Source organism: Carassius auratus, chromosome 6 (genome assembly GCF_003368295.1).
Source record: "Carassius auratus strain Wakin chromosome 6, ASM336829v1, whole genome shotgun sequence".
Classification (NCBI taxonomy): domain Eukaryota; kingdom Metazoa; phylum Chordata; class Actinopteri; order Cypriniformes; family Cyprinidae; genus Carassius; species Carassius auratus.
The window spans coordinates 8,942,106-8,968,776 of record NC_039248.1 but is presented as its reverse complement, the minus strand read 5'-3'; the positions used below and the strand labels follow the sequence as shown (position 1 = coordinate 8,968,776).

At 36.7% G+C, this 26,671-nt stretch overlaps 3 protein-coding genes across 4 annotated transcripts; 2 read left to right on the top strand and 1 right to left on the bottom strand.

The window, feature by feature from the left end:
- The first annotated feature begins 79 nt into the window (after positions 1-79).
- tsfm (Ts translation elongation factor, mitochondrial) lies at positions 80-2,827 on the top strand. The gene is made up of 6 exons (XM_026260108.1): positions 80-235; positions 516-668; positions 1,008-1,136; positions 1,215-1,331; positions 1,421-1,502; positions 2,163-2,827. The coding sequence occupies exons 1-6, from the start codon at positions 188-190 to the stop codon at positions 2,552-2,554; spliced, it is 921 nt and encodes a 306-aa protein (XP_026115893.1). The 5' UTR covers positions 80-187; the 3' UTR covers positions 2,555-2,827.
- A 2,779-nt stretch (positions 2,828-5,606) lies between these two features.
- Positions 5,607-10,902, top strand: myl6 (myosin, light chain 6, alkali, smooth muscle and non-muscle). 2 transcript variants are annotated; one of them, XM_026260098.1, is made up of 7 exons: positions 5,607-5,731; positions 6,041-6,068; positions 7,531-7,674; positions 8,038-8,211; positions 9,162-9,239; positions 9,341-9,376; positions 10,479-10,902. In XM_026260098.1, the coding sequence occupies exons 1-6, from the start codon at positions 5,729-5,731 to the stop codon at positions 9,367-9,369; spliced, it is 456 nt and encodes a 151-aa protein (XP_026115883.1). In that variant the 5' UTR covers positions 5,607-5,728; the 3' UTR covers positions 9,370-9,376; positions 10,479-10,902. The 2 variants fall into 2 exon arrangements, with proteins under 2 accessions (XP_026115883.1, XP_026115890.1); XM_026260105.1 differs by lacking the exon at positions 9,341-9,376.
- Positions 10,903-12,200: 1,298 nt separating this feature from the next.
- On the bottom strand, positions 12,201-25,284 carry smarcc2 (SWI/SNF related BAF chromatin remodeling complex subunit C2). Its single transcript, XM_026260096.1, has 26 exons — positions 25,158-25,284; positions 23,780-23,899; positions 23,597-23,682; positions 22,942-23,023; positions 22,709-22,801; positions 22,320-22,389; positions 22,109-22,178; positions 21,949-22,024; positions 21,526-21,770; positions 21,326-21,450; positions 21,195-21,251; positions 20,852-20,889; positions 20,244-20,374; positions 20,063-20,134; positions 19,829-19,942; positions 19,195-19,348; positions 18,861-18,977; positions 18,675-18,737; positions 17,842-18,100; positions 17,502-17,663; positions 17,351-17,418; positions 16,796-16,916; positions 16,440-16,603; positions 16,228-16,362; positions 15,120-15,426; positions 12,201-14,937 (listed from the first exon to the last, which is right to left on the bottom strand). Exons 1-26 carry the CDS (start codon positions 25,266-25,268, stop codon positions 14,873-14,875), a joined length of 3,105 nt encoding a protein of 1,034 aa, XP_026115881.1. The 5' UTR covers positions 25,269-25,284; the 3' UTR covers positions 12,201-14,872.
- Between the last annotated feature and the right edge of the window lie 1,387 nt (positions 25,285-26,671).

Genomic DNA, 26,671 nt, shown 5'->3' with positions numbered 1-26,671 from the left:
GGCTTTGTTATTTTCATTTTCGCAGTCGATCGTCAGTAAGCTGCAGTGTGAACTCCTGTGCAGTAGATGGCGCTTTATTGAATTCTATTCTGTTTGACCTTCCTCTCGCTCTGTAGAAAGCGTGCTTCAATGACATTCCAGTTACTGATGTAAGGAAGCTAGTGTCAGTCCTGACGAAGACATAGAAATGGCTTTATATTCTTTATTTCGATCTGTCAGAACAGAAGTAGTCAAGGTGGGCTTTGTCTCATTTGTCATAATTCGCACTCTTATCTTTTAATGTTTTTGGCTGGACGCTTTAGAAGTTGTGATGCTCTTTCCATGACAGTCTGCTTTGATATGAAATACTTGGCTGGTTAATAATAATAATAATAATAGAAGTGCTGGTTATTAATACAAAGGCGTGTTCTAAATAACAGATGACAGTATTATATATATATCGGATTCCATGCGGCTGTGTAATGTTCTGTAGAATCATTTAATCATGTGTCATTTTTATAATGTGTTGTTCATAGGGATGTGTCCCTCAGCATGTTCAGTCTCTCTTCACCAGCTGCCCAAGTCTAGCAGCAGATAAAGCACTTCTCCTCAAATTACGTAAATCTACAGGCTACACCTTCATCAACTGCAAAAAGGCCCTGGAGAAATTCAACAATGATGTTACACAGGTGTGGTCCATGAGTTTGAAAAGATTGCTGTAAAAAGAATGGAGGATCTTATGTAAAATATCTTAAATACATTTTAACCCCTCTACTTGAATTTTTAAAACCACTATATATTTTTTTTTACTAAAAAGTTTAACAAGTTGCTGTGTATTAACTACAAGTCGTCTGATTTATCAGGCACAAATAGTAAACTCACATCCTTGTCATGGTTGTTGTCATCTCTGTTTATATATATGTATATGATTATGTAATTTAGATGTGTATAAAGTAAGGGTGTGCATGCACAAGCCTGGACTTGGCAAGGATGAGTGATTTATGATTTTCAAAGTTTGATGTTTGTAGGCAGAAAGCTGGCTGCATGAACAAGCCAAAAAAGAGGGCTGGAGCAAAGCGAGTAAACTGGAAGGTCGAAAAACCAAGGAAGGGCTGATTGGTCTCCTTATGGGTGACAATGCTGCTGTCATGATTGAGGTATCTTAACGTGATGTGTAATTTGGTGGACAAAATGATGCAGTGTGACTGACCTAAAATGTATGTTTTTCTTTTCAGATGAACTGTGAGACAGATTTTGTGGCGAGGAATGAGAAATTTCAGCAGTTGGTGAAGGATATTGCTTTGTCTGTATTGGCTCATAACAGCAGCAGAAAACAGACCGGGTATATTAAGGTACATTCATAGTCCTTTTCAGAAAAGTGCATTTCTTCCAAGTTTTCTGTAACCTCTGAGTCTGACTTCTGATCTGTTCTCTGATTCAGAGTGTGCTGTCTTCTGAGGACATTAGTAAGCTCCACGTTCCTGAGGGACCCTCACTAGCAGATCAGATAGCCTTGACTATAGGTGAGATAAACCATGATATATTGTTTGAGAGTTTGCCTTTTGCATTATATGTCATACCTTTATAAAACAAGGCTATGATTTCTTGCTACTTAAAGTGACCCCAAAAGGTATAAATGTACACTAATGGTCAGAATTAAGGACCCAGTATTTTTTTAAAAGCATACATTTTATTCAGTAAAGGTTCATTAAATTAGTCAAAAGTAACAAAAACGATATTTACAATATTACAAAAAATCAGTTTCAAATAAATGCTGTAATTTCTTTTCAACAAATAATCCTGCAACTGTTTTCACCTGCAACTGCTTTTTATTTTAAAATATATTAATATAGAAAACTTTTATATTTAATATTACACAATAATACTATTTTACAGAATTTTCTATCATAAAAACACAGCATAATTGTGCACAAGGAAACATCAGAACATCTTACAGAGCCCCAACATGAATGTTCTGTGTTGTACAAGAAATAATATAATTACATGAGGTGGTTATATATTATTTATCATGAAGTCATTATATCTTCACAACATGAGTTACACTTGTAAGCAATTTTAACATACCCCTGTCTGTTGGCTACCTTCTAATAATTAAAATATAACAAGAAAAATAACTTTCCTCATTCTCATCTCATTTCAGTATTCTGTTTGTTCCTCTTCAGGGCGATTAGGTGAGAACATTGGCATGCGGCGGGCCGTGTCACTTGCTGTGCCCTCTGATTGGCACATTGGCTCATACGTTCATGGGGCAGTTCCCGGGCAGGTTGGCATTGAGATGGGGCGCTATGGATCACTAGTTGTGTTTCAAGGTGGACCTAAGGATGGGACAGACGCTCTGGGAAGGAAGCTGGGGCAACATATAGTGGGCGAAGCACCCGTTTCTCTTGGCAACATGGATGATATACCATGTGGTGAATCTGAGACGAGACTTTTGCCCCAGACTTTCCTCCTAGATCCCAAATATACAGTGGGACAGTACCTGACTCTACATAACGCACGTGTGCTAGACTTCATACGCTTTCAGTGTGGAGAGAGCACCAGTCAGGAGGAGTGAACACAGCTGTTTTGAGTGAGAAAATATATTCCTTTAAAGGATCTATCAGCTTCGTTGAAAATCAGATTTTTAGTATAAAATTCAGTGTAAAATCTATACTTCTTTAATTTGAACAAAAAACAGGCTCAGATCATATCCATGATATCTCTGCCTACACCCCTCAACCAAAATTCTAGTTTATTCATGAAGTGAATGAAGAAAATTCATTGTAAAGTGGTCTAATAGTCATCGTTGTGACTATGACATGAAATGACATGTTACTGGTAAAAATAATAAAAACAAATCCTCAGATGGGTGAATCTGAAGTTCTGTGCTGGTTCTGTGCCATCACCAAAAAATAAACGTATTGCGATCTGAAATATGGATGTCATAGTTTTGTCATAGATTTTGACCAAATGCCAAGGTTTATAGAGAACCTAGTTAAGCATCTGACCTAGACAAGTGTCTAATCTAGTGCTTTACTGCCACCTACTGAGTTTATTTCGACAGAATAATTCTGTTAATCTGTGTCTCTTTTTATCTTACACCTTTTACCCTGTGATAATTCAGCTACAAGTTCTGTAATCGAACTCTAAACAGCAATATTAGAAAGGCTCTTAAGCAGCCCTGGATAGGGTATCAGGTTTACTTTACACTTAGGGGGGGGGGGGGGGGGGTGAAATGCTATTTCATGCATACTGAGTTTTTTACACTGTTAAAGAGTTGGATTCCCATGCTAAACATGGACAAAGTTTCAAAAATTAAGTTGTACGTTTGAAGGACTATTTTTGTTCCCAAAATACTCCTTCCGGTTTGTCACAAGTTTCGGAAAGTTTTTTTCGAGTATGGCTCTGTGTGACGTTAGAGGGAGCGGAATTTCCTTATATGGGTCCTAAGGGCACGTCTGCCGGAAGAGCGCGCACTCCAGTAGAGCAGAGCAATGAGAGGCTGAGCACAATCACTGATCAGAGCAAGAGCGTCGCGAAATGTCACAAAAGGAGTGTGTTTTTGGTTGCCAGGGCAAGACAACCCTGCACAGATTACAAAAAAAAAAAAAAAAAAACAGCATTAAGGGACCAGTGGATGGAGTTTATTTTTACAGAGCATCAACAGAGTTGTGCAAGTGTTTTTGTTTGTTCCCTGCATTTCGAAGATGCTTGTTTTACAAACAAGGCCCAGTTTGACGACGGATTTGCATATAGTTTATTTCTTAAGGATGATGCAATCCCAACGAAAAAGGGTCACGATCAAGTGTTGGAACCGCAGGCTGTGAGTAAAACTGCTTAAAATATCTCTTCCTCCTTGTTAGTGCGTCCCCTCCCATGCTGGAGACCCGGGTTCGAGCCCCGCTCGGAGCGAGTCGTTGCTGCTGCTGCTCTCGTTCAGTTTCAGCCTCGGGATCTGATTCTGGATCATAAATAAACGGCTGAATCTGACTGTAAGCCATGGTTTGTTTTGGATGTTTTTTTCCTCACGGTGGTAATGTCACAGTTTCGTGATTCTTTAGCTCCGCCCACACATCACGCCTCCAGCCGGTCGTGTTTTCCCGGGAAAAATCGGTACAGACTATCTTTCTCTTATGACTATAATAAAACTAAACACTTTTGGAGTTATGAAGGATGCAGTAGTACTCTATACGTACTCAAGATTAACAGGAAATTGAGTGAAAACGAGCATTTCACCCCCCCTTTAATGCAGGCAGCATCTAAAAGTTGATTTAATTCGACTATTTATTCTTCTTTTTGGGTAATTGGGTAAGACGAATGTTACAACATGCACTCCTATGTACCCTCTTGTTAACCTTTGTGGTCGATTACAAAGCATCAAACTCAGAAAACTAACTTTCATTTTGTATTAAAGCATATATGGCATGGACATAAAAACAAGCAAATGACAGAACATTGAAAGAGCTAAATAGCTATATCCGTATTTAAAACAGTTCTTATATTCTAGATGTGCTAATACCCATCCTTATTGGAACTTTACTGCCATCTAGTGGAGAGCACAATATCATGCGTATGTGTCTAATAATTTCTTTGAAGATCTGTTCAGAAGATATTGGATGACAAAGAGACATGCTTTTTAATGATATGATGACATTATTTTTTTAATTAACTTGGTAATAATCAAAAACATATATAATATTTTAAATATCAGTTCATAGATCTTTATGTGGGTTACCTTTTTTGTCAGCTAAATCCCTTTCTCTCTTAATAAAGGTTCTTTATGGTATCACTGCAAAACCCCGTTTTGGAACCATATTTACTTGACAAACCCTTTAAGATTTTAATTTAACATTTGGATGTTCAGGGTTCTGTATTGTCACTAGTGTTTTAGGAAATCCGTTTAGGAACTGAACATTATAATATTAATAATAAACTCATATAAAGCAAAAATTAAAAATAAATAAATAAATAATAGATAAATAAAAAACAGAAGTATATTACAATTATAAATCAATTGTACTGTAAAATAAAAAAAATAATATTTGAGTATAATTGTGATTTTATTTTACATTAAAATGTAAAGCTGACATATTATGAAGATCTGACTTTTCTGGTTTTAAGTGCGTCGAACCCACAGCCTTGCGCTGCTAACGCAATGCTCTACCACTTGAGCCACAGGAACACTAAATTTAAGTGAAAGGGCTTTTACATTTGTAAGAGAATGAACAAGAAAGCCTTGCACAGACTTAACAAGTAAGTTTACAGTAGGCTACTCTATCATATATATATAGCGGTTTTAATTTTATTTCAAATAATTATGCAGGATTATTGATCTATTTTTAATTTTAATTTCGATTTAAATAGACTATCAGCTTTTCATCTGTAGCTCAAATGGTACCAGGGCCAAGGCCATAGTTTGAATTCCCAAGAACAGTATGAACGGATAAAATGTGTGAGTTGAAAGCAATATAATTCGCTTGGGATGCGTAATTAAAACAACTCCTGCATGCGTTTGGGGGAAAAAAAATATATTACGGTATCTATATTTTCTTCTACTGCGCACGTAAGCCTGATACACAGGTAATGACAGAGGAGGGAAACCAGCGCCCGCACAATTCTATTGGCCGATTCGGCTTGAATAGAGTTGTCATGACGTCATCGTGAATATAGCGGTGTAGCAGAGAGTGTTCGCCCATACTGTAATTCACACAGCGCTCGCGACGACGCTCCCTCCTCAAACACTGCAGTCATGGTAAGTACATTATCAAAGCCAGCATCTCTCTTTGTCTCTATGATGCAGGTAATGCCTATTAGTCACAGACTGGTTAGGTTTACCTATGAGACCGTTAGACACAACGTTGATCAGTCTAAGGTATTTAAGCCATTAAGCTCTGCTGTCAGTCCAATATATCATGCATTCAATATTCAAAAGTTTTAGTTTTGCACTGAGTTTTTAATTTTGTAGGATAATCTTAGTGTCCTTTATTTGAATATCAAACCAATGCATCTTTTGTTTTAACGCTGATCTTCTTAATCGCCGTCCTTCTCCTGGCATGGACAGTCTGACTTCACTGAGGATCAGATTTGTGGTGAGTAATAAATGTTGACTATTTAAATGTTATAATGCTATGACTTCATTGGGTTTATATAGTTGCGTTTGTGTTTGATCCAAAATAAACCTAGGCCCATAACGTTACATCCGTTGCACTGGCTGACAGATGTGCAGTCAATGCTTAGTTCTCAGAAGAACACGCGATATGGTGTGTACATGCTGTGTTATACCTAATGTCCAAATTTCACGCATAAAAATAGACAGGAGGGATCCTTTATGTGTCAGTTTCTGGAGCTGAAACGCTGAGGTTTAAGTGCAGGCGGTTTCCAGATGCGTCGCGTTTGAAAACACCGGAAGCTGTTGCAGTGGAATCATTGGAATGTGAAGCTAGACACGCGGACATACAAGGAACATGAAAAGATGTGAATTTAAGAAAATAGTAATAGAATATGACCTTTTTGAAAAAAACAAACAAACATTTGTTTAACTATCTGACTCGAATCTTTTAAATCAGTACACTGAAAACATTTGCTCACTGAACCCTTTGCATGTTATTGTTATGCCTGCATATATGGTAAAAAAATATGGTATTTCCACCAGTAGGCTACGTGGCGATGTATAGTTTATCTTTAGTTTTATGAGTAAATCATTCACCCAACCGATTTGTAAGCCTCTTTACCATATAGAGTTACAGTATTTTAATTCTGAATAAAAGAATGCATGGATAAACATTCCGCAAAATGATCACTTGCATGCATTTATTATTAAAGGAAACCGATTTAATTTCATTTTATTCATGAGTCGTTCATAAGCGAAACAAGTCATATTGAACTGTATTTAAATTGTTTTCAAATCTACTAATAGCAGCCTAGACTTAATATATAATGTTTAGGCATCATTCCTCGTAGGAAATACATCATATTTATTACTCCTCTGTTATGAACTGCTGTGTTTGAATTTTATCAGCCTAATAAAGACAACAATAACATCAAAGATGTTCATTACATTTTTACTTCACTAAATTGTGTATGTACTTTGGTCTTTTTAAAACATTTCTAATTCTTTTGTTGGTCTGTTATGTAGTATTCCTCCTTGTTTATGACAAAACTCACACTAGACAGTAGAGTACATAGTGTATAGTGAGTCATTTGGGACACAACTAATATTCTTATTGATGTCGGACTTGTTCTCTCTCTTCTGCCCATATATGGTTAATCACAGTAAGTGTGTTTGTGTGTGTGTGTGAAGTTTGACTCAGGGCGATCCGGGAAGCATTGCATTCCTGTAAACTGCTCTGCCAAGCACTCTGATAGTGATCTCAAAGCCTCCAGCAAGAACAAATAGTCTAATGATTTTAGATCAAAATGTGCTTGTTATTTTAGAATAAATCACAATAATTTTTACTCATTGTCTTTTTCATTTTCAGTCCACATAACTACTAATAATTTTCTACATCACCTGCCTAAAGCATTTTCTCGCTCTCATTCTCTCCAAAACAGAGTTTAAGGAGGCCTTCCTCCTTTTTGACCGAACAGGAGATGGGAAGATCATGTACAATCAGTGTGGGGATGTGATGCGTGCTCTGGGGCAAAACCCTGTCAATGCTGAGGTCCTCAAAGTCCTGGGCAACCCCAGTAATGAAGGTCTGGCCTTTCTTTTGCTGTTATGATTCAAGTAAAAATGTGCATTTTTAGCAAGCAGGAAATAATTTGAAGTTACAGTGTTTGAAAGCTCTGCCCTCTTGATTTAAAGGGATAGTGTGTGACTCTGTCCCTTCCCCTGATCACTAAGTTATACTTGTTTACATTCTGTCAGACAAAAGCAATGTTTCTCATGTAATCAGTCTAAATGCACTCAGACCCACTTCACTTTCCCACTGATTTAATCTAGATATGTTTTTATTCTCCACACTTGTAATTATAAAGTAATTTTCTTCCTTAATTCCCAGTGGATTAAGATGTTGATGTGAATAAAAGTAGTGATTTTTTAAATGTCCATTCTCTCAGATATGAACATGAAAATGTTGGACTTTGAGCAGTTCCTGCCCATGCTGCAGGCCATCGCTAAGAACAAGGATCAGGGTTCCTTCGAGGACTTCGTGGAGGGGCTGCGGGTATTTGACAAAGAGGGAAATGGAACGGTGATGGGCGCTGAGCTTCGACATGTCCTTACTACACTGGGTAAAGAGTCACGGCCTCTTATAGAATGATTTTACAGTAGAGTACAATACTTTCTTTTATTATTTTCAAGGTTTCTTCTACTTGGGAAGCATCTTAGGATGTTTTCTTTTTCTGCTATTGTCACCTTTAACTGAGAATGCTACTCTTTCTAAAGCTGCTTTAGCGTACTTTTATTAGAAGTAATTATTACGGAAATAATACGTACAATCTGAACATAACGTTTTTAGGGACATAATTGGATTTTATTTAAATGAAAATGTATTATAGTTAAAATTTATGTTAAGTGCAATTAGCTGGACTTTAGAGTGCTTTATTTGACCACTTAAGTAGGTGTTATGACTTCTATTGTCTTTAAAACATGGTTTATGTTTGCTGCTGAATGTACTAACAAGCATTTATCGTAAACGAAAATATGTAATTTCTCTTGAAACATTTGTAATGAAAAATTAGCAAATAAGTACATTTAAAATATATTAAATTAAAATGTAGTATAGAATAAAACGCTATAGTTCATAGTATGTTAGTCAACATATCAAATAAGTTTACTTCTGTAATTCTTGATTTAAAATGTACCTTTATATGACATTATTAAAAGCATACTTAAGTGGTAAAGATTTGAAGTATACTTAAGTGGCCTTTTATTTCATTAGCACTATTTTATCTGCACATTCAATTTCAAAAGGTACACATTACTAAAAAAATATACTGACTCAAGTGTCTGATTTGGTGCATTTGATAGTGCATTTAACTAACAGGAAAAATATTCAGAAATAAAACCCACAGATATTTTTGAATCATAAAATTAAATTTGCATCAAATGAAACTTTTTGTTGCATAAAATATCAGTCCTTTCAATCCCTAAGGGGTTGACCACCAACAAAGAACTAAAAGCATCTTGCAGTTGTTTTCATAAAGAAAATGTAATGCATTTTGCCCGTGTTTTATGATAGGTGAGAAGATGACAGAGGAAGAGGTGGAGACGCTCTTGGCAGGACACGAGGACGCTAATGGGTGCATCAATTATGAAGGTACAACAATCACATATGGGCCTTTTTTCTTCTCTGAACATCAAGACTACAGTAGAAGTTTTGAAGTCAGTATGTAATCCATTTGCCTTTCCTTCCGACAGCATTTGTGCGCCACATTATGGCTGGTTGAGGAGAGGGTACGGATGGTCCTCAGTTAGTTTTTACTCATTCTTGTCTCCTGCAGCTCCCTCTCTACTGCGTCCCCTTGGCTGTAGCGTAGCATGTAGCATTTCTGCATGTGCATAGGCGTCTCCTGACTCCTACTTTTGCCATGATGATGCTAAATTTGCTGGTTACCCTGATGCCGACTTCCCCCGAAACAACCCATTACTCTTTATTCTAAAATACAGTGTTATAACATAAATATTGTATATCCAAATCCCTTTTGCTTGCATTAGTTCTAACAGGCCACATACACACTGCAGCAAAAACAGTTATTTAGTCTATGCTGTCTTAATTTAATGTGTGAACGTATCATCTGCTGTGGAAACATATCAATAAAACAGATTGTAAACAATATGTAATGCAAAGTTACATTTATCTCCGAAAAGCCATTCGACCATTGATCAAGCTATTGATCTTTAATATTATAGTAATGTACCAACTAATAGCCTTCCCTGTAAAGCTTACAGCATTAGTTATGAGAAGGGTTTTTATTCTTGAAAAATTGACATGCACTGTACCTGATATACCCAAATCAATCAATATCAAATTGAATTTATTAAAGACTGTTATTAAGTCAAATTGCAAGCTTGTGAGTCATAATCATAATCAAATCCTGGAAATTGTGTAAACACCCAGCCCTATCCTTTATTTGTCAAATTCTGCTGTTACCTTAAGAGGCTTTGTAAAGAGGTGTATTATTAATTCTAATTTCCAGTCCTGTCACTTTGCTGTTCCTGCTTTCTATCTCTTTTGTACTTGTCTATTTATCTGTTCTCCCCATGCCTATGTAAGGCATGTTAACTCATTCAAATTTCCTTTAGGCCTGGACAGTCTCTTTTTCCTCCCCCTTTCCTCCCGATCATCCTGGGGCTTCTGCATTTCACCTCCTGTGGTTGCCGGGAAATGTTACTGAACTACACATGGAGTCTGTTGTTTTAGCGCGATCTGTGGCTGTTTATGGATCTGGAATTTCTAGAACTTAACGTGTTGTGTCCATGGCAACATTTGCTGATCTACTGGGTCGAATGTTCTTGGATCACTGCCTCATACTACTTTTTTCTCTCTCTTTTACAGAACTCGTAAGGATGGTCATGAGCGGTTGAAGAATTCAGACACGTTGATTTTATTTTGCCCCCCCCCCCCCCCATTTATGTGATTCTTCATTTCCATATCAGCTTTTTTAATTATTTTATCTTTTTTTTTCCTTAAGTGCCTTTTATCATGTTTCTGGAGAATTATGACTCAATTCATTCCAAAAACTTCCACTGGTGTTCATAGGTTTGCTTGAATACCTTTCAGCCATTACATTCATTCCATCAATTATTGTCTTCAGCCCCTATCCGTCTTAAACTGTGAGGGACATTTTGGTTGGCTCTTACTGTAGTTTTTTTTTTTAAATTATTTTTAATGAACCTTTTGTCTAAATGTTTGTTAGTCATTCGACATCCCTCTTTATTGTCTGCTGTGCATCATAATAAATATTCTGAATGATCTTTGATTTCGCTGATTCGTCTTTATGTCAGAGCTGTGAGTGTGGGTGTATGTGTGGGAGAATATGGGTGAGTTGCCTTGTAGGGCATTTTTGTACCAACCATTTCCATTGTAGTATAGTTAACTCTCTGCCAATAAACACAATACAAGACCATACCAATTTAGGAGTATGTGAAGGTGCTTGAATGTGTTGGCCCGGGAACCTGGTGCTGCCAAGATGTTTTAGTGGTCCTGTGTTTACCTTATAAGACAAGTGCACTCGCTAAAAAAACCTAAAGAAAAGGATTGTTTAGACATTTATAATAACACCTTGTGATTCTAACAATATAGTTCATCTGTCATTATTGTTTAGACCTGTTCATACCATACCATAATGATATGGAAGCCTGTTTCAGCCACAACTCAGAATTCTGACTTTTTCCTTGCATTTCTGTTTTCTGTGCTAGTGTAGATGTTAATATAGTTTTATCATGTGCTGGTTTGGATGCTAATATAGTTCTCTTTATAGGTGTTGTTCTTGGTATATGAGTGGTGGTCAAAATTATTAGAACACTTGGCATATTTAAAAGGTTCGAGTTGTTTTTGTTGATTTGGATATTACAGTGCCCATAGAACAAACTATTGCCAGAACTATCTGCAATGGAAGGAATCTGCTGCGACACTGAAAATGATGGACTGCTTCCCTCGAAGTCCGGACCTCAACCCCATTGAGCAAACTTGGGGCGAGTTGGAAAATAAACTGGATAGATCTATTGTATATTCAAAGGAAAGCCTTTGTCTTGAGTTGCAGAAGGCATGGGATAACATTAGTGTTGAAGTTCTCAGGAAATATATTGACACTTTACCCGAGAGATGCACTGCAGTAATTGCTGCAAAAGGTGGACATACCAAAATATTAAAGTTTAAAGTGGATAAAAACAGTACAACTCTCTTTATCTGATATTTGTTGTGTTCCAAGAAACCATCTGCATGTTTTATGCAAACATTATGAAATCAAATCATGTTTTGGAGGCAAAAAAAGGTCAGTGTTTTCAGATCTGTCAGGTGTTCTAATATTTTGGCCACCACTGTGTTTTTTTTTTTTAAGTTTGAAAGATAAGAATTATAAATAATAGTTCTGCTTTCTGCCCTAGAATTCTTTTTCCTTCTAGTTTAAATTGGGCACATTCATGATAAACTTGAGAGCTTCTTTTTTTTGTACAACTGAAATATTTTTTCACATTTCTAGCATGATAAATGTTGAATTCTCCTTTTAATCGACAATACAAGATAATAATGCTTATATTCTGAGAACTCTTCACACAGTTCATATCACTGATGATGTCTTTTATTGTGCAGAATCATTCAGGATTCTTGAAACCAAACTCAATCCATTCGTAGTCAAACAGGTGCTAGACAGCTCCTGCTACATCTCCTCAAAGGACGAACTGAACATCTTCAAACATTCACACACATCTCAATGTAATGGTTACCAGCTTTCACCATAAAAAAAAGTATAAACAAAATGTAAAAAAAAAAAGAACACAACTACTTATACCACTACAATGTAAAAGACAAAGACCAAAGAGCTGAGCAAACTGCTCGAATGACATTTTCAACACTGGTTATGAGTCGTGCAAAACTGTGAAGTTGATGTGAATCTGTTCTGTCAGTAATACTGCATGTTGGACTACTGCATATGTGTGTTTACATATATTTCTAAAGATGTAAACTGATTTGTCAATTCTGATATTGGCAGATTTTACATCCATCACTCCTAGCATGTGTAGTCTGGAAACATGGCAAATTAATGTAGATTAAAATAAAATAAAAACATACGTACATACAAAAAGATGTGTGGCAAATCAAAGCATGCATGCACACCACACGCACACACAAAGAGTCCAGCTTCATCGTATAAAGCGACTGACACTTTCACATGAACATGTCAATAATACGACAACATCCACAGTCAGAAAGAGAAGGAAACATTACAGACATGTATAATATGATAACAGCATTACATCATTTGTAATAGTGTAAAGAAACATATAAAAATACAAAAATAGGACAGTTACAGTATGAAGATATGAGATACACAGACCACAGCTGCAAATGTAACTTTAAAATCCCTCGTCTCTACTCGGGTAGTTGCCACTAATTTGTAAAACAAAACGGTTTTCCTTCATGTTGTAAATACTTTCTGTGGGTTTGGCCTGTTACTAAAACACCTGTACACACACACACACACACAAAACACATTTTTTTTTAACCCTTGTGTGTCCTTAAAGACATTTTTGTCTTTAATGTAATTTCTTTGATAATTTTGTCTGTGTTAATGTAAGCAGCATAAATGTTGAAATGTGTAAAAAAAAAAAAAAAATTTAATTTGTAATATTTGACCCCCAATATATTTTACTCTAGAGATAAAAATGAGTTACACTCAAATGTCCCAACTTGAACCCATTAAAACAGCATTGCCATTAAGCATTAAATTCTGGATTGTATTTTATTTCATTTTAGTCAAGGTCTATTTTATTTCAATTGATGGTCTTTAAAACAATTTTAGTTTTAGTAAATATAAAAACCCTGATCCGATACTCTAATAATCAATATCATATTTTTTCATGAACACCAGTGGCATTATGTAAACAAACAAGCATTCTAAGAGTTAAAATCATGAAAATGACTACATTTTTGATAGTTGAGATCAGGACAGGTGCTGGGAAATTATCAATGTTAGCGAAAGCAGAAAAAATATTAATATGGTATATAATACTTTTATGACTGTTTTAACAGACATTTTTGTTTTTGTAACGAGGACCTCTGTAGTTTTTTTAAAACTGACACACAAGGGTTAATAATCTGAACTGAAACATCAGATCTGGCATGAACACTGATTACTAAAATGTGCGATATGATATTACTAAAATGATGGATTCAACTCTATTTGAGTTAAGGAACTAATACGATTACTTCTGCGTTCATTGTTGATTAATCATTCACTCCAATATTAAAATTTTCTCATGCAATGAGATGAGAATGAAACAACTACTTTCACCTGTTAGAAATATAGAGTAACTTATGATATTTTGTTGGCAATGCTGTGCACACATACCCAAAAGATAACATGCAAACATCAATTTTTGATGACATGATTTCCAGGTTTACAGTACATGTTGTCAGAGACAAAGTAAACAGATTTAATACTAATTTGTTGTCTCCTTTTTATCATGCTAAAATCGAATTGTACATTAAAAACAGGCCAAACCACTGAAGCTTTCACATTGTCCCAAAAGCAAAACCGACATTCACACGCACACATACAAAGTAACGATAACAAAGTCAAGTTTCTCTTCGGACAAATCGAGTGCTTCTATGAAACAATACACAGATCGAGTGAATAAAAGAATACTGTTAAAAGAAAACATTAAGTCAGGGCTAATTTTGACTTTATGCTTTATCCGTCCAAAAAGTAAGATTCAGGAAACATTCTAAAAGTGCAATTTGTTCTTGGTTTTCTTTTGTGTGTTTGTTTCCATTTGAGTACCTAAAGTACATTGAGATGCTTCTGAAGTGCAGATCACAGGTATCCTGGATCCTGTGGTTCGGCTCAAAGTTAAGAGATGTTACTGAAAATGGAGGACGGATAAGGGTATATTGAGCCAGGTACATGGACGAAGATTGCTTTTGTTGGGTATTAACAGGGATTTGGGTTTAAGACCTTTCCAGAAGTCCAAACCAAAGGTTTTTATTTCTGTTTTATTTGTCAGTCAGTTTAAAGGTGATCTATGTCTAGCTTTAGCTATTTATTTTTGAATCATGTCATGTTCAAGATACTGGCAAGAATTCATTTATTTCGTTTTCTCCCAAAAATGATGCAAGTGAAACAAAAGAAGATATCGCTCCCTTTATCTCTCTATCTTTTTACTTTCTATCTAATCTCCTTCATTTTCTTCTCTGGAATCATTGATATCCTTTAAATCTCACCATTTCTTTTACTGTGTTGGAGGCACAGGGGCGTTTGGATAGAGAGAATCCCCTGGGAGTTGAGTGCTGGATTCTGGAGTAAAAAAGATTGAAAAAAATCGATTAAGACAATTATACATTGATTTAAATAGGATAATCTTTCACCACACTTATATAAAAATACAAAGAAAAGTGTATTAAACATAAAGTTACCCAAACTGGGGTTTGTAAAGGAACTGTACCTACTGGACCTACTGTATATTTCTATGTCATTACCATGCGCTGATCCAGTCTGTGCGTTGGTGGGCGGAGAACTGTGAGATGCAGATGGAGGAGCTTCACTGTGGGCATTAGGGGTGCTCACGGAGGCGGGGCTTTGTGTTGGGGGCGGGGCAGAGGCGTTAGTGACAGGCTGGTGGGGTACAGATGGAGTACTGCCAGATTGATTGGCAGGCTGGTTGCTATGGTGCTGGTGTTGGATCTGCTGGAAGTGTTGCTGTCGGGCTCTCATCTCTGCATACTTCAACTGCTCCATATGAAACGACTGACGATCAGCGAGAAGCTGCTGCCTCTGATACTCCAGCTACAAACACAATATACAGATATGCAGATTCATTTTCAGTTGAAGGAACAGGTTTCCTAAAAATGTTATGATTTTCAGTGAATAGTGATTTCTGTCTGTTCCTCATAACATATCATATTTTAAAAAATCAACGTAATCAACGTTGTTTACTTTCATGTGTAAACAATGTGCACGCTTTATCCTGAACGTAAACAATGCTGATTATGTTGATTACGTTCTGGGGAACTCGCCAAAATGGTGGGAGACGGTAACTCAGGGAGAAGAATTGTTGAATAAATTATATTACTATTGTTTTATTTGCGCACAGAAAGTATTCCCCGTAGCTTCGTAAAATTAGGGTTGAACAACTGATGTCACATGGACTATTTTAGGCTAAGAGAAGAACCCTTTAATATTATTTTCTTATTTTTTGTAAAAATATCAAATCCTCATTAAAACAAGATTCGTTTTACTTAAAAATGAAAAGGTTTTTCAGATAACATTTTCAGGAAACATGTCTCAATTTTTCAAATATAAAGCTCTAAATATTAAAAAATAAAGGTTAATACTTAAAAAGTGTAAAATACAAATAAATGTAATGCTTTAACAACTATTAGATAAAAAAATACTAAAGTATCCTAATTTTTGTTTTAAGAATGTTTCAGCTTTTACTGGAAATGATGGAAATAAAATCAAACAGATTTTGATAGAGATGTCTGTGAATTATTCTTTAAGGCAACAGATGTATAAAACTATAGTTAAATGAATCTGAATGTAAATATATTGATTTAAAATAATAATCAATTCTCCTTGTTGACTTACGGCCTCTCTCTCTCTGTCCATGATGGTTTCCAGCTCTTCAAAGTGTCTGAGTTTGATCTCCAGTTTCTTCATCTGGGTCTCTACCAGCAGAGCCACCAGAGACTTGATCTTCCTTTCCTCCACTGCTGCCAAATGCTAAAAGGAAAGAATACAGTGTTTAATTTGCAGGAAAGTTGTTTGTTTTCTCACCATCATGTCACCTTTTCACATACCTTAGCTTTGACGGCAGCAGCAGCGAGTGCAGAAGCAGCGGCGGTGGCAAGGTTTCCCTCTCCTACGTCTCTCTCCACCTTTGCTTTCTTCTCTCCCTCACTCTCTCCATCCCTCTGACCCTCTTCTGGTCCCTCCTTCCGTTCTTTCTCCTTCTCGCCATCGGCTGCAGAGATCACAAAAAAGAGTTCAAGTAAGTATTTTTACCTCTGCAACTTTAACTGTTTATGAAAATAACACACATAGTGGCAGATAATTTTTTTTTGTTGTACATAATGCATTAAGATATATATATATCTTATAATCTTTGCATTTGACATTTTTTTTATGTAACATGCATTTTATTGCTGTAACACACCCATTTCTGAATCTGTTTTCTCCGTCTCTCTCTCTGTCTCCCCTTCTCTCACTCTCTCCTCCTCTTTCTTGCCATTCTCTCCTTGTTTTTCTTCCTCCTCACTGGCTCCATCTTTGCTCTCCTAAAATTTCACAGAAATAGGAGTTGTGCATGTGTTAATATTAGTAAAGTATCACAAACCTCAAAATATTAAACAGCACAACTGTCTTCAACATTTTTAATAAGAAGAAATGGTTCCTGGACACCAAATCAGCATATAACAATGATTTCTGAAGGATCATGTGATACTGAAGACTATAGTAATGGCTGCTGTAATATTTTAAATTCTAATAATATTTAACAGAATTACTGATTTTACTGTATTTCTAGCAAATAAATGCAGCCTTCTTCCAAAAACATTTGAACATCCAACCACATCTCTTCAATGGTAGTATATATATGTATATATATATATATATATACAGTATATACATTCTATTTATCCATATTTTCAATGCAATCTAGACTTTTGGAGTCCACTACATAGGCTACGTTTTATTTGTTTTGCATAGTTACCTTATTGTCTCTTTTATCTTGGCTAGATTGACCATCATTGCTCTTATTCTCTTCACTTCCATCCTCAGCTGAAAACAATCATACACAATTAGTTCCTTTCTCACTATTCTCCCAAAAACAATCTAACACATACAAATTTTTGTTCACGTACAGGGTTTGTCAGAATCTTCGAGGATGGTTCCTGCGATGCCGCTGCCCTCCAGGCCATAGAGAGGGTCTGGCCTCCCACTTGCTCTGGCCGCGTCCTCCACTCGACGCACATGAGCCTCCACCAACGCAGCCGGGACCTCCTCCTTCATTCGTGAAAACTCCTCTGAGAAAGAAAACAAATATGACATAAACACAAGTCATTTTTGGATATTGACAGTCTCTATTTCTTACAAATGTTGAAAAAAGAAGAAAGTTTCATACTGTTATAGTCATTTTGATAGTGATAAGATGCTGACTTTTATTTGTGTGTGAACTATCACTTTAATATGGTATCTTCTCACCAAGTGCAGATTTAGCTGCAGCGGAAGCCACTCGAGGGTCAACCACGGAGGCCAGGAATGCCACAGTACTCATGACAGGATTCCCCGCCTGACTGAAGGGAACTGGCTGATGGGCCAGCGGGCCCAGGGAGGAAGAGCTGTCCTCCAGGTAGGGGTCTTCAATCGGCAGACGCAGGAAGTGGAGGATGCACTCATCCTGGGTGCGGCTTCCCACATGCTCCGATACTTTATTCCAGTCATCTTTATACATCTCCAGACCCTGAGAACAAATAGGAATCGTAAAGTCAAGTTTACATTCCTGTTCAAAAGTTGAGGTCAGTAGGACTTTTTTTTTTAAATTACTACTTTTCAGGGACTAAACGGACCAAAAAAGTAAGTAACAATAAAGACTTGTTACATTGTTATTATATTTCATAAAATTCTAATTCAAAACTTTATATTTATCAAAGAATCCGAAAATTATTTATGCAGTTCCTACAAAAATACTAAGCTGATGTAAACTATAATAACTATAAATAAATGTTTCTTGAGCACCAAATTAGCATATTCAATTGATTTCTGAAGAATCATGTGACACTGAAAAGTGGAGTAATGTCCCCTGAAATTGAACTTTGCCACCACATGCAGGAATAAATTACATTTTAAAATATAATAAAACGGAAACATTATTTTAATTTGTAATATCACTTCACAATATTATAGTTGTACTGTATTTTTTAACAAATTATTGTAGCATGAGTTAGCATAAAATACCTCTTTCAAAGTGTAAATCATATTTATAAATTGTAACAAATAAAAACAAATACAAAACATATTTTCTATGAATAGATTACCTCTAGCAGTAGCAGCGTCTCCTGGTCTGTCCATTCCCGAGTGGCACTGGCAGCATTTTTAGTCTGTGGAAAGACAGAAGAAACTCCTTCAATTCTCTCATAGTGCTGCTTAGAGTCATCTTCATACTTTATATTTCCAAATATTATCATATTCTCTCTGCCCTATAGGTGATAGCCGGCTCTTACTTTAGTTGGGCCGCTCTTCTTACTGTACACATCTGTCCTCAACCCAAAGTTCTGCAAGTCAGCTGGTTTGTCCTTTACTTTGTCTGGGAATGACAGCATCTGTTGAGAGGATGGAGTCTAGAGGGAGGAACAACAAGAGCTTAGATAACCAATGACCTCAATATGAAACAAAAATTGCATTTACTCAGAATGCCATGAACTGAAATCTACTCAGAAAAATTAAATGAAATTAAATGTTTCCTAGTTTACATGTTAATGCCTTCGGTTCCTGTTGAAAGTATTGAGTTTGAAAATCTGTGTGATCACACCTGCAGCAGGAATAGATGCACTTTACCTGGGATGCTTTAGGCTGTAGTGGTACCAGACTCGATGGAGTATCTGCCAGCACATGAAAGTGTGAGGTGGGTGGAGGCCCCATGGGAGTGGGCCGACTCTCTGAATCCACCTGATAGTTAATCAACCCCCACTGCTCCAGGAATGCATGGACCCTTTTCACACACATCAAATGTCAAACTCATAATACATCAAAGTTGAAAAGAAAAATACATACAGTATTTTCTGGACTATAAGTCGCACTTTTTTCATAGTTTGGCTGGTCCTGCGACTTATAGTCAGGTGCAACTTATTTATTAAAATTAATTTGTTAAATGACCGAGAGAAATGAACCAAGAGAAATGAACCAATAGAAAACATTACTGTCTCCAGCCACGAGAGGGCGCTCTGTGCTGCTCAGTGCTCCTGAAGCCTACTACTGATAAGAGTAGAGCGCCCTCTGGCGGCTGTAGCAGTAATGTTTTCTCTTGGTTCTAAATAAATGCGACTTATAGTCCAGTGCGACTTAAATATGTTTTTTTCCTCATCATGATGTATTTTGATGGACTGATGCAACTTATACTCAGGTGCGACTTATAGTCCGAAAAATACGGTAAATAAGATAAACATATAGGCCTTTTTGTTTTCCCCCAGACCTCATAATAGCACAGACATCTCCAGCCAGGTTCCTACGGCAGGCTGTGGAGGTTAAATACTCCTTCGGGTTCAGTCTATATGTGTCGATCATGAAGTTACGGTATGCCAGATAACTGGAACACAGCAAAGTGTAAAGAAGACACAGGGTTAATAAAGTTGATCACTGAAGGTCAGAAGACATATTTAAGTACAGATCAGCCTTGGTGGGAATGTCCACCAAGAGATATTCTTACATTTCAGGAGTCTTTGACTTGTTTTTCCCATTGAAAAACTCAGGCAGTGCCCTGCGCTCTATAGCATGGACACTAAAAGAGACAGAAACAGTGTTGTGACTCATGAGAAGACAATCACTTTCTATTTAAATGGCTGATTCTTGATCAGAATAATTCTGAAAGTTGTGTGTAGTCACAGTACCTGTTATAGTCAAACCAAGCGGCATAGCTAGGGATAATGATATGATGGGTCTGTTCGGTGACATTATCCTCATGAAGGTCCGAACCCTTCACCGGTTCTCCTTTCACACTCGGAGAACCTTCTTCTTCTTCCTAGAAACACACAAACACATAGCTAACTATGAAAACTACTCAGGAAATACAGTGGGATGTCACGTTATTGATAATCTAGTCTTTATTAGTCAAACGTTTCAAAATGTGAAGATTTTATCAATTTAAATATGGAAAATATTGTACTATTTTAAGGTCACCAAAGCATGGCATTAAATCATGAAATACTAAAAAAAATATTTTTAAATTCACTACAATTTGTGTAAAAAAAATTTAAATACAAAAAAAAGTTGATAATTAATTACATAATAATAAATTAACATGTTATTATTATTTAATGTACATTTTAAAATTAATACATTAAAATCTCATTCAAAAATAAAATGGTGCAAAGCATTTTAAAAGCATGATTATTATTAGGTCTGAAATCCAGCAGCATAAATAAAACGAAACATACAGAAATGTGAAACTTGTGAGCAGAAATACTGCCAAACGTGGTTTGTATAATTGCTGCTATACCTTCCCTACAGTCTCCATTGATTCATCCTCTTGCTCATCTAGGTGTGAAAGCAGAAAAAAACAGAGTTATTTTGCACATATACTTAGACTTTATGGTACAAGAAAAAAAACTGTTAATTAGCACAGAAAGATGAAGTATGTGCTTTTTATGTTAAAATATTTCCTCCTGTCGATGCTCTTCTGTGCACAGACAGCTGTAAATACCCGTTCATTTGACTGATATCCCTGTTTGGTGACATCCTTTGTTTTTGCAATTGCACTTGATGCCATTAATGGCACAGAAAAGCACACACTTCACCTTTCGGTTAGTCTGAGTGGCAGGTGTGTTACTGTAGACACATACCCAGGTCAGTCATAGTGCCTCCTTTCACTGGAGTGGAATCAGAGTCCTTCTTTGTCACTAAACACACAAATATCAAGATTACACACAATCTAGACTGACTCGTTAGATAAAACCAATGTGTGTGAATGTACCTGTTTTAGGTAGTGTTGCTTCCTCCACTGCAGGCACAGGTGAGGGTTCATCTAAATCTTTTGTCAAATCTTCCTGTTCTTCTTCTCTCTGTCCTCGTTTGGACTTAGTGTAGGGAGTAGTGGGCCTGAAAACACACAGAGGCTCACATTTAAAATGTAGAAATAAAACAAAATGCCAGTGTTTCCAGTAATAAAAATACCCTTTCTTGGTGTTTTTCTTCTTGCTCTCTTGTGGTGGAGGGGTAGGAGATGGAGACGGGGAGCGCTTCCTTTTTTTGGCGCTGCTGGGTTTTTTATCCCTCCTTTCATCTGGAGCGCTCACTTCATCTGTGAGAGTCTTTGCTGAAATCCTCTTCCTCCGCGGTCCTCCTTCTCCCACCTCATAGTCTTCCTCATTCATCCACTCGTTAAACTGATCTAGGTCCAGAATCCACTTGGCATGGACCTAAACATGCATAAACTTACAGTCAAGGCGATAAATGGCTGACTTTCTCAGATAACCATTTGCTAATTAGTGATAGTGTAAAAAAGACAGAGAGAGCAGGTGCAAGACAAAAGAGACAAAGAAGAAGAGAGGTAGAGGCTCGGAGACAGATGGAGAGAGGTAAGGGGGGGTTTCTAACCTTCCTGGGTTTCTCAGCAGTGGGCGGATCCTCCACAGCAGCCTCCACCTCACTGGCTGAGATCCATGTGTCATAACTGCATCATGAACACAACACATGAATCCTGCATTCACATACACACCTGAACTGTGTGTTTGTGTATGTGTGTGTACGAGCTCACCTGTCAGGCCAGTAGCCCCAGTGTAGCAGCATCTGTTTGTCTCTCTTCATTACAGGACGAACCCACTCTTCTGAAAAGCACATACTTACAAGTTAAAATATTACTAATGAAAAACGTTTTTTAACAGAGGAAACACAGGTTTTACCTTTGTGTTTAGCCCTCTTGTACCCTACTATATATTTTCACACCACAAAAACACAACAGAACGTACCGTCCTCCAGACTAGCAGGGATAGGCACCACTACATGAGAGCTGGAAAGCTTATCTTCAGTCACAGACCCCTACAAACACACACACACACACACACACACACACATTTCTTGATCCTGAGTGACTTCAAAGAAATAGGGTATTACATACAAAACTAAGTGATATATAAAATATTTAAAACATTTTTGCCCTTTTTTTTTTAAAATGCAATGATTCTGATGCCCAAAAAAAAAATTGGCCAACTACTGCTTGTCAGTAGTAGAAACTATTTTGTAACTTATACTGTATTTATTGTATAATAAATAAATGCATATTTAAATAAATAATTAACCCTCTCTCTCTCTCTCTGTATATATATATTTATATAAAACAAATAGATTTAGGAAGTACCTGGTGTCGTTTGATGATGTCCTTCAGTTTTCCCAGTAGCTTGGGCTCTATCTCTGAACTCAGGTAAATCACAGGTCGGGACAAACAGTTATTCTACAAAGAGAACAACACATTATTCAATATTTCTCCTCACACGTTCATACTTATAAATAGCAACCATATCATGACCACAAGTGATGTTCATCTGACTGGATAACTGTGTGTGTGCATGAAATCATGTGTTTGATACACACCTGTACCAAAGACTTTTCTATAGTCATGAACATTTCAACATTGCGGTCCATTCTCGAAGGATTCTGGAAGTCAAATCTCCTCCTGATGGATAGAGAAGTGAACAACTAATGAGTATTAATTTGATTTCTGGTCTGAAATCACTGAATGAGCACATCACTGCTAACATTAAAGGAGTGATACACTAACTGAAAGTTCAAATGTTGCAAAAATGTCATGCAGAATGTATTCAGGAGCATAAGGACCCATTCACACCATGAAGGAGGCGAATCACGACTCTTCTGGCAAGTGTGTCATAGGGTTAAGTGTCAGAGGAATTACACAACAGCTGATTAGGCCACTCAAATAAATGGCAAACATACATATTAAATGAATAGACCACGTGATGAAAGAACATTTTTACAGGATATTTTTGTTAACAATTTTCATGAATTTTAACAGTACTCAAAGTTTTAAACTTGCTTTATAGTAAAGCACCATCTATCTATCTATCTATTTAAAACAAATTACTAATTATATATTGTAGTATATAATATAAAAAAAATTGCTACCTTTTATTCGATTTCATTTAAATCTAACTACATTTATAGAATGTATATATTTGTAGTGGAATTAAATAATAAAGAGAAGTGAAAGAGGGTTAGAGAAGACCATTACCATCCTTGATCACTCTTGAACTTGTAGGCAGCAGCCAGAATATGACACAGAGCTCCTCCAGATTTGAAATCCAAGAAACACTTCATCTAAGAGTGAGCGGAGAGCTTCATCAGCACTCTACAATTCTGATCACTTTAATGCATTCGATGCAATACTGGTATGAAAGAAGTCTTGTGTGAATACCGGTAGTTTAGTGAGGGGAGGGTTGCTGACATGTCGGCCAAACACTTCCTCCTGAAACTGAAGCAGCTGAACCACCAGACTTGACAAAGATTTATTGGTTGGGGGCTCTGCTTGAATATACTATAAAGAAACAAAGTTTTAGACATTGAAAAGCATAATAAAAGGACCCCCCACACATACATATATACATAAATACATATAATGCATCATGCTGGCAGATTAATCAGTCAATATTCGACCATTCTGATACTATTAATAAGTATTATTTTATGTGAATTGTGTGTCCATTGGAATCATTAAATTGTATTACATACACAGTGGTGTTTAAATGCATGTTAATTTAGCCTTTCACTCAAATTCAGTGTTGATAAAATATGAAATTAGAATAATGCAAATGTAAAAAAATATTTTACCAGGCACAAAAACATTTCATAGGCCACAGTATTGCTTGACCACTAATAGTGACATGCTTGCTATGTCATCACAATCTACATCACGTCACATTTTAATAGCAGTACTTTTAAATTACATAAAAGTGAAAGAAGGAAGGCTGTAGTCTACAGCTTTAGTCCTGTATTCGTCACCACAGCACATATATTTAGTAATTTAGATTAATTTTTTTTGTTCTAGTTTCAGTTTTCATTCATTTAATTTTTCAAAATTCATAATTTTAATTTGTATATTATGCCTTTAATTTGTATATTATGTGTGCAATGGTAATTATGATAAATGATTGTTTTGAACTACATTACATTACATAGGTTTTAAACATGTAAGGAATTTATTTTTTTACATCAGATACGAAACACCTTGACTATCTCATGCATATGCTGCTTGCGGTGTTTCATTAGCGGGAAATTAGACTTTGTTGCAGACTATAGCCGGTTCCCACACATTGTTTCAGTGTATCAAGTACTTCCCACGGGTAAATTGTTGCAACTGAAAAGATAAAAAATATTCTTCCCATCCGTCTGTAACACATGGCTGTTTTTACATACACGGCGCTCGGCGGATTTGGCTGCACATCTGGATTCACGCACTTGCGCTGCCAGCACCGCAGCCCCGTTACACGAGCTGGCCTTTCATTGCATAAAAGAGAAAGGCCATTCATAAAAACATATTAGATAAGGTCAAATGACTATCCAGATGTGTGGAAACGACATCGGATATTTTAAAATAAAGACAATTCTTGGGTACGTCTTAATATTTTTCTCAAGACGCGCATGCAGCATCTTCTATTGTCTGAGACGCGTCAGACTGGATTTTAAACAGCTGGATTTCTCCCCATCTCCTTTCTGCCTACCCGCCTCGAGTCTGCACTTTCCTGCACAAATATCTCAATGACCGTTCGCGCTGGTTACAAATAAACGGATGGTACCTTTTTGTAATTCTTGCCCAGCCAAACCCGGACATTGTCGAACTGCGAGACGGTATCAGACGCTTCGAAATATTTTACATTCGGGCCGCCGTCTTTCTTCCGTACCGCCATCTTTGTCTGCTCGAAAGTCTGTCTGCAGCGCCCCCTGGCGTTCATTTGTTTTTGCTAGAAAAGTCGAACGTAATAGTCTACAGATATGAAACGACCTCCATTCTGGCTCAAATTACAGGATTGCGCTTCTATTGCAGTTAAGGGAAAACCTGAGCCGAAATGGCGGACCAAGGTTACCAGTGTCTTCCCGGGATCCCATCCCCCTCCTCAAACAGTGAAATCACGTTGAGCTTTGCACAATAGATTGTTGTAGTCCTCATATTTTAATAAACTTGAAAGCCCTCTAACAATTGCCCTCAAATTTAAACTCTAACGGCAGATCACCCAAACCACTTGATTTTTCAATGCTCAACAATATTTCCTCCGCGCCAGCAAACGGTAAGTAATTTTGAACGGTGAGTGATAATTACAGGAACCAAATGTGCCATTTTCATCATCCCATGAATGTATAACCCACGGCTTTGTTAAACTGGATGCACATGAGCATCCCGAACTCTTCAAGTTCAAGTCTAGTTTTTGCAGCAAATCGCAATACCTAAAGATTTCCAACAGGTGGCGCTGTTGTCTAAAGTAAAGTGTTGTCTGCTTTATTGCTAGTTTTTCGGTCACGGTTGGGTCACTTATAAACATATGGCCTAAAATGGTTTTCTCATGTTCTGCCCGTTCAGTGTGCAGTAAGCATTCTAAACATGCTTAAGTATAAATATGATATCTCGTAACTTTTCTTAAATTTATGTGCACTGAATAATCAAATACTGCATTGTGCTTACTGTATGATAACATACATTACAGACTTGAATAAAAATATCTATCTATCTATCTATCTATCTATCTATCTATCTATCTATCTATCTATCTATCTATCTATCTATGTCTGTCTTTTGCATAAAGTTTTGATGTTCATGTCTATTTACAAGATGTGTTTGTGAGGATCTTTCAGTCTTCAGTGTTTTCTGAAATTACATCTTAAAGTCTGGCCTTGTGTACATAAAATTTAAGTTGTAAAGACCTGCAATGTCAGTGTAGATGGACAAACAGTGAAAAATTCTCCTTCCTGACCTTGTTTCTGTCAGTTATCATACTTTTAGAGAGTTTTGGTGTTGCTGTCTAGCCAATCTCTTTGACCTTTTAACTATTGTCGTTCAAAGGATGCCTAGCCATCTATCTCCCCTCATTACCAAGGAAAAGTCTCTGCGTCTGATTGTGCGTGTGTGAGACAGTGAATAGTAATCAACACTGTCAATGGCTTCCGGACTAATTAGTAGTGTGTTTGAGAAAAGCATAGAGTGTGTTTATTTTTTTTCAAATAGCTAATTTTGTTCTTGATTTCAATCTATTTTAAATGTTTTTCTACCTTATGCATTCTTTTTATGGGAGTTCTGAAGCTCAGTTTCATATTGAGG

Coding starts and splice junctions, on each gene's coding strand:
- tsfm (XM_026260108.1), top strand. CDS start 188: ATGGCTTTATATTCTTTATTTCGATCTGTCAGAACAGAAGTAGTCAAG. Junction 236..515: donor TCAGAACAGAAGTAGTCAAG/GTGGGCTTTGTC, acceptor TGTTGTTCATAG/GGATGTGTCCCTCAGCATGT. Junction 1,503..2,162: donor TCAGATAGCCTTGACTATAG/GTGAGATAAACC, acceptor GTTCCTCTTCAG/GGCGATTAGGTGAGAACATT.
- myl6 (XM_026260105.1), top strand. Junction 6,069..7,530: donor CACTGAGGATCAGATTTGTG/GTGAGTAATAAA, acceptor TCTCCAAAACAG/AGTTTAAGGAGGCCTTCCTC. Junction 7,675..8,037: donor GGGCAACCCCAGTAATGAAG/GTCTGGCCTTTC, acceptor CCATTCTCTCAG/ATATGAACATGAAAATGTTG.
- smarcc2 (XM_026260096.1), bottom strand. CDS start 25,268: ATGGCGGTACGGAAGAAAGACGGCGGCCCGAATGTAAAATATTTCGAA. Junction 21,451..21,525: donor AAGAAAAACACCAAGAAAGG/GTATTTTTATTA, acceptor GTGTGTTTTCAG/GCCCACTACTCCCTACACTA. Junction 17,419..17,501: donor CGAAGATTCTGACAAACCCT/GTACGTGAACAA, acceptor GATTGTTTTCAG/CTGAGGATGGAAGTGAAGAG.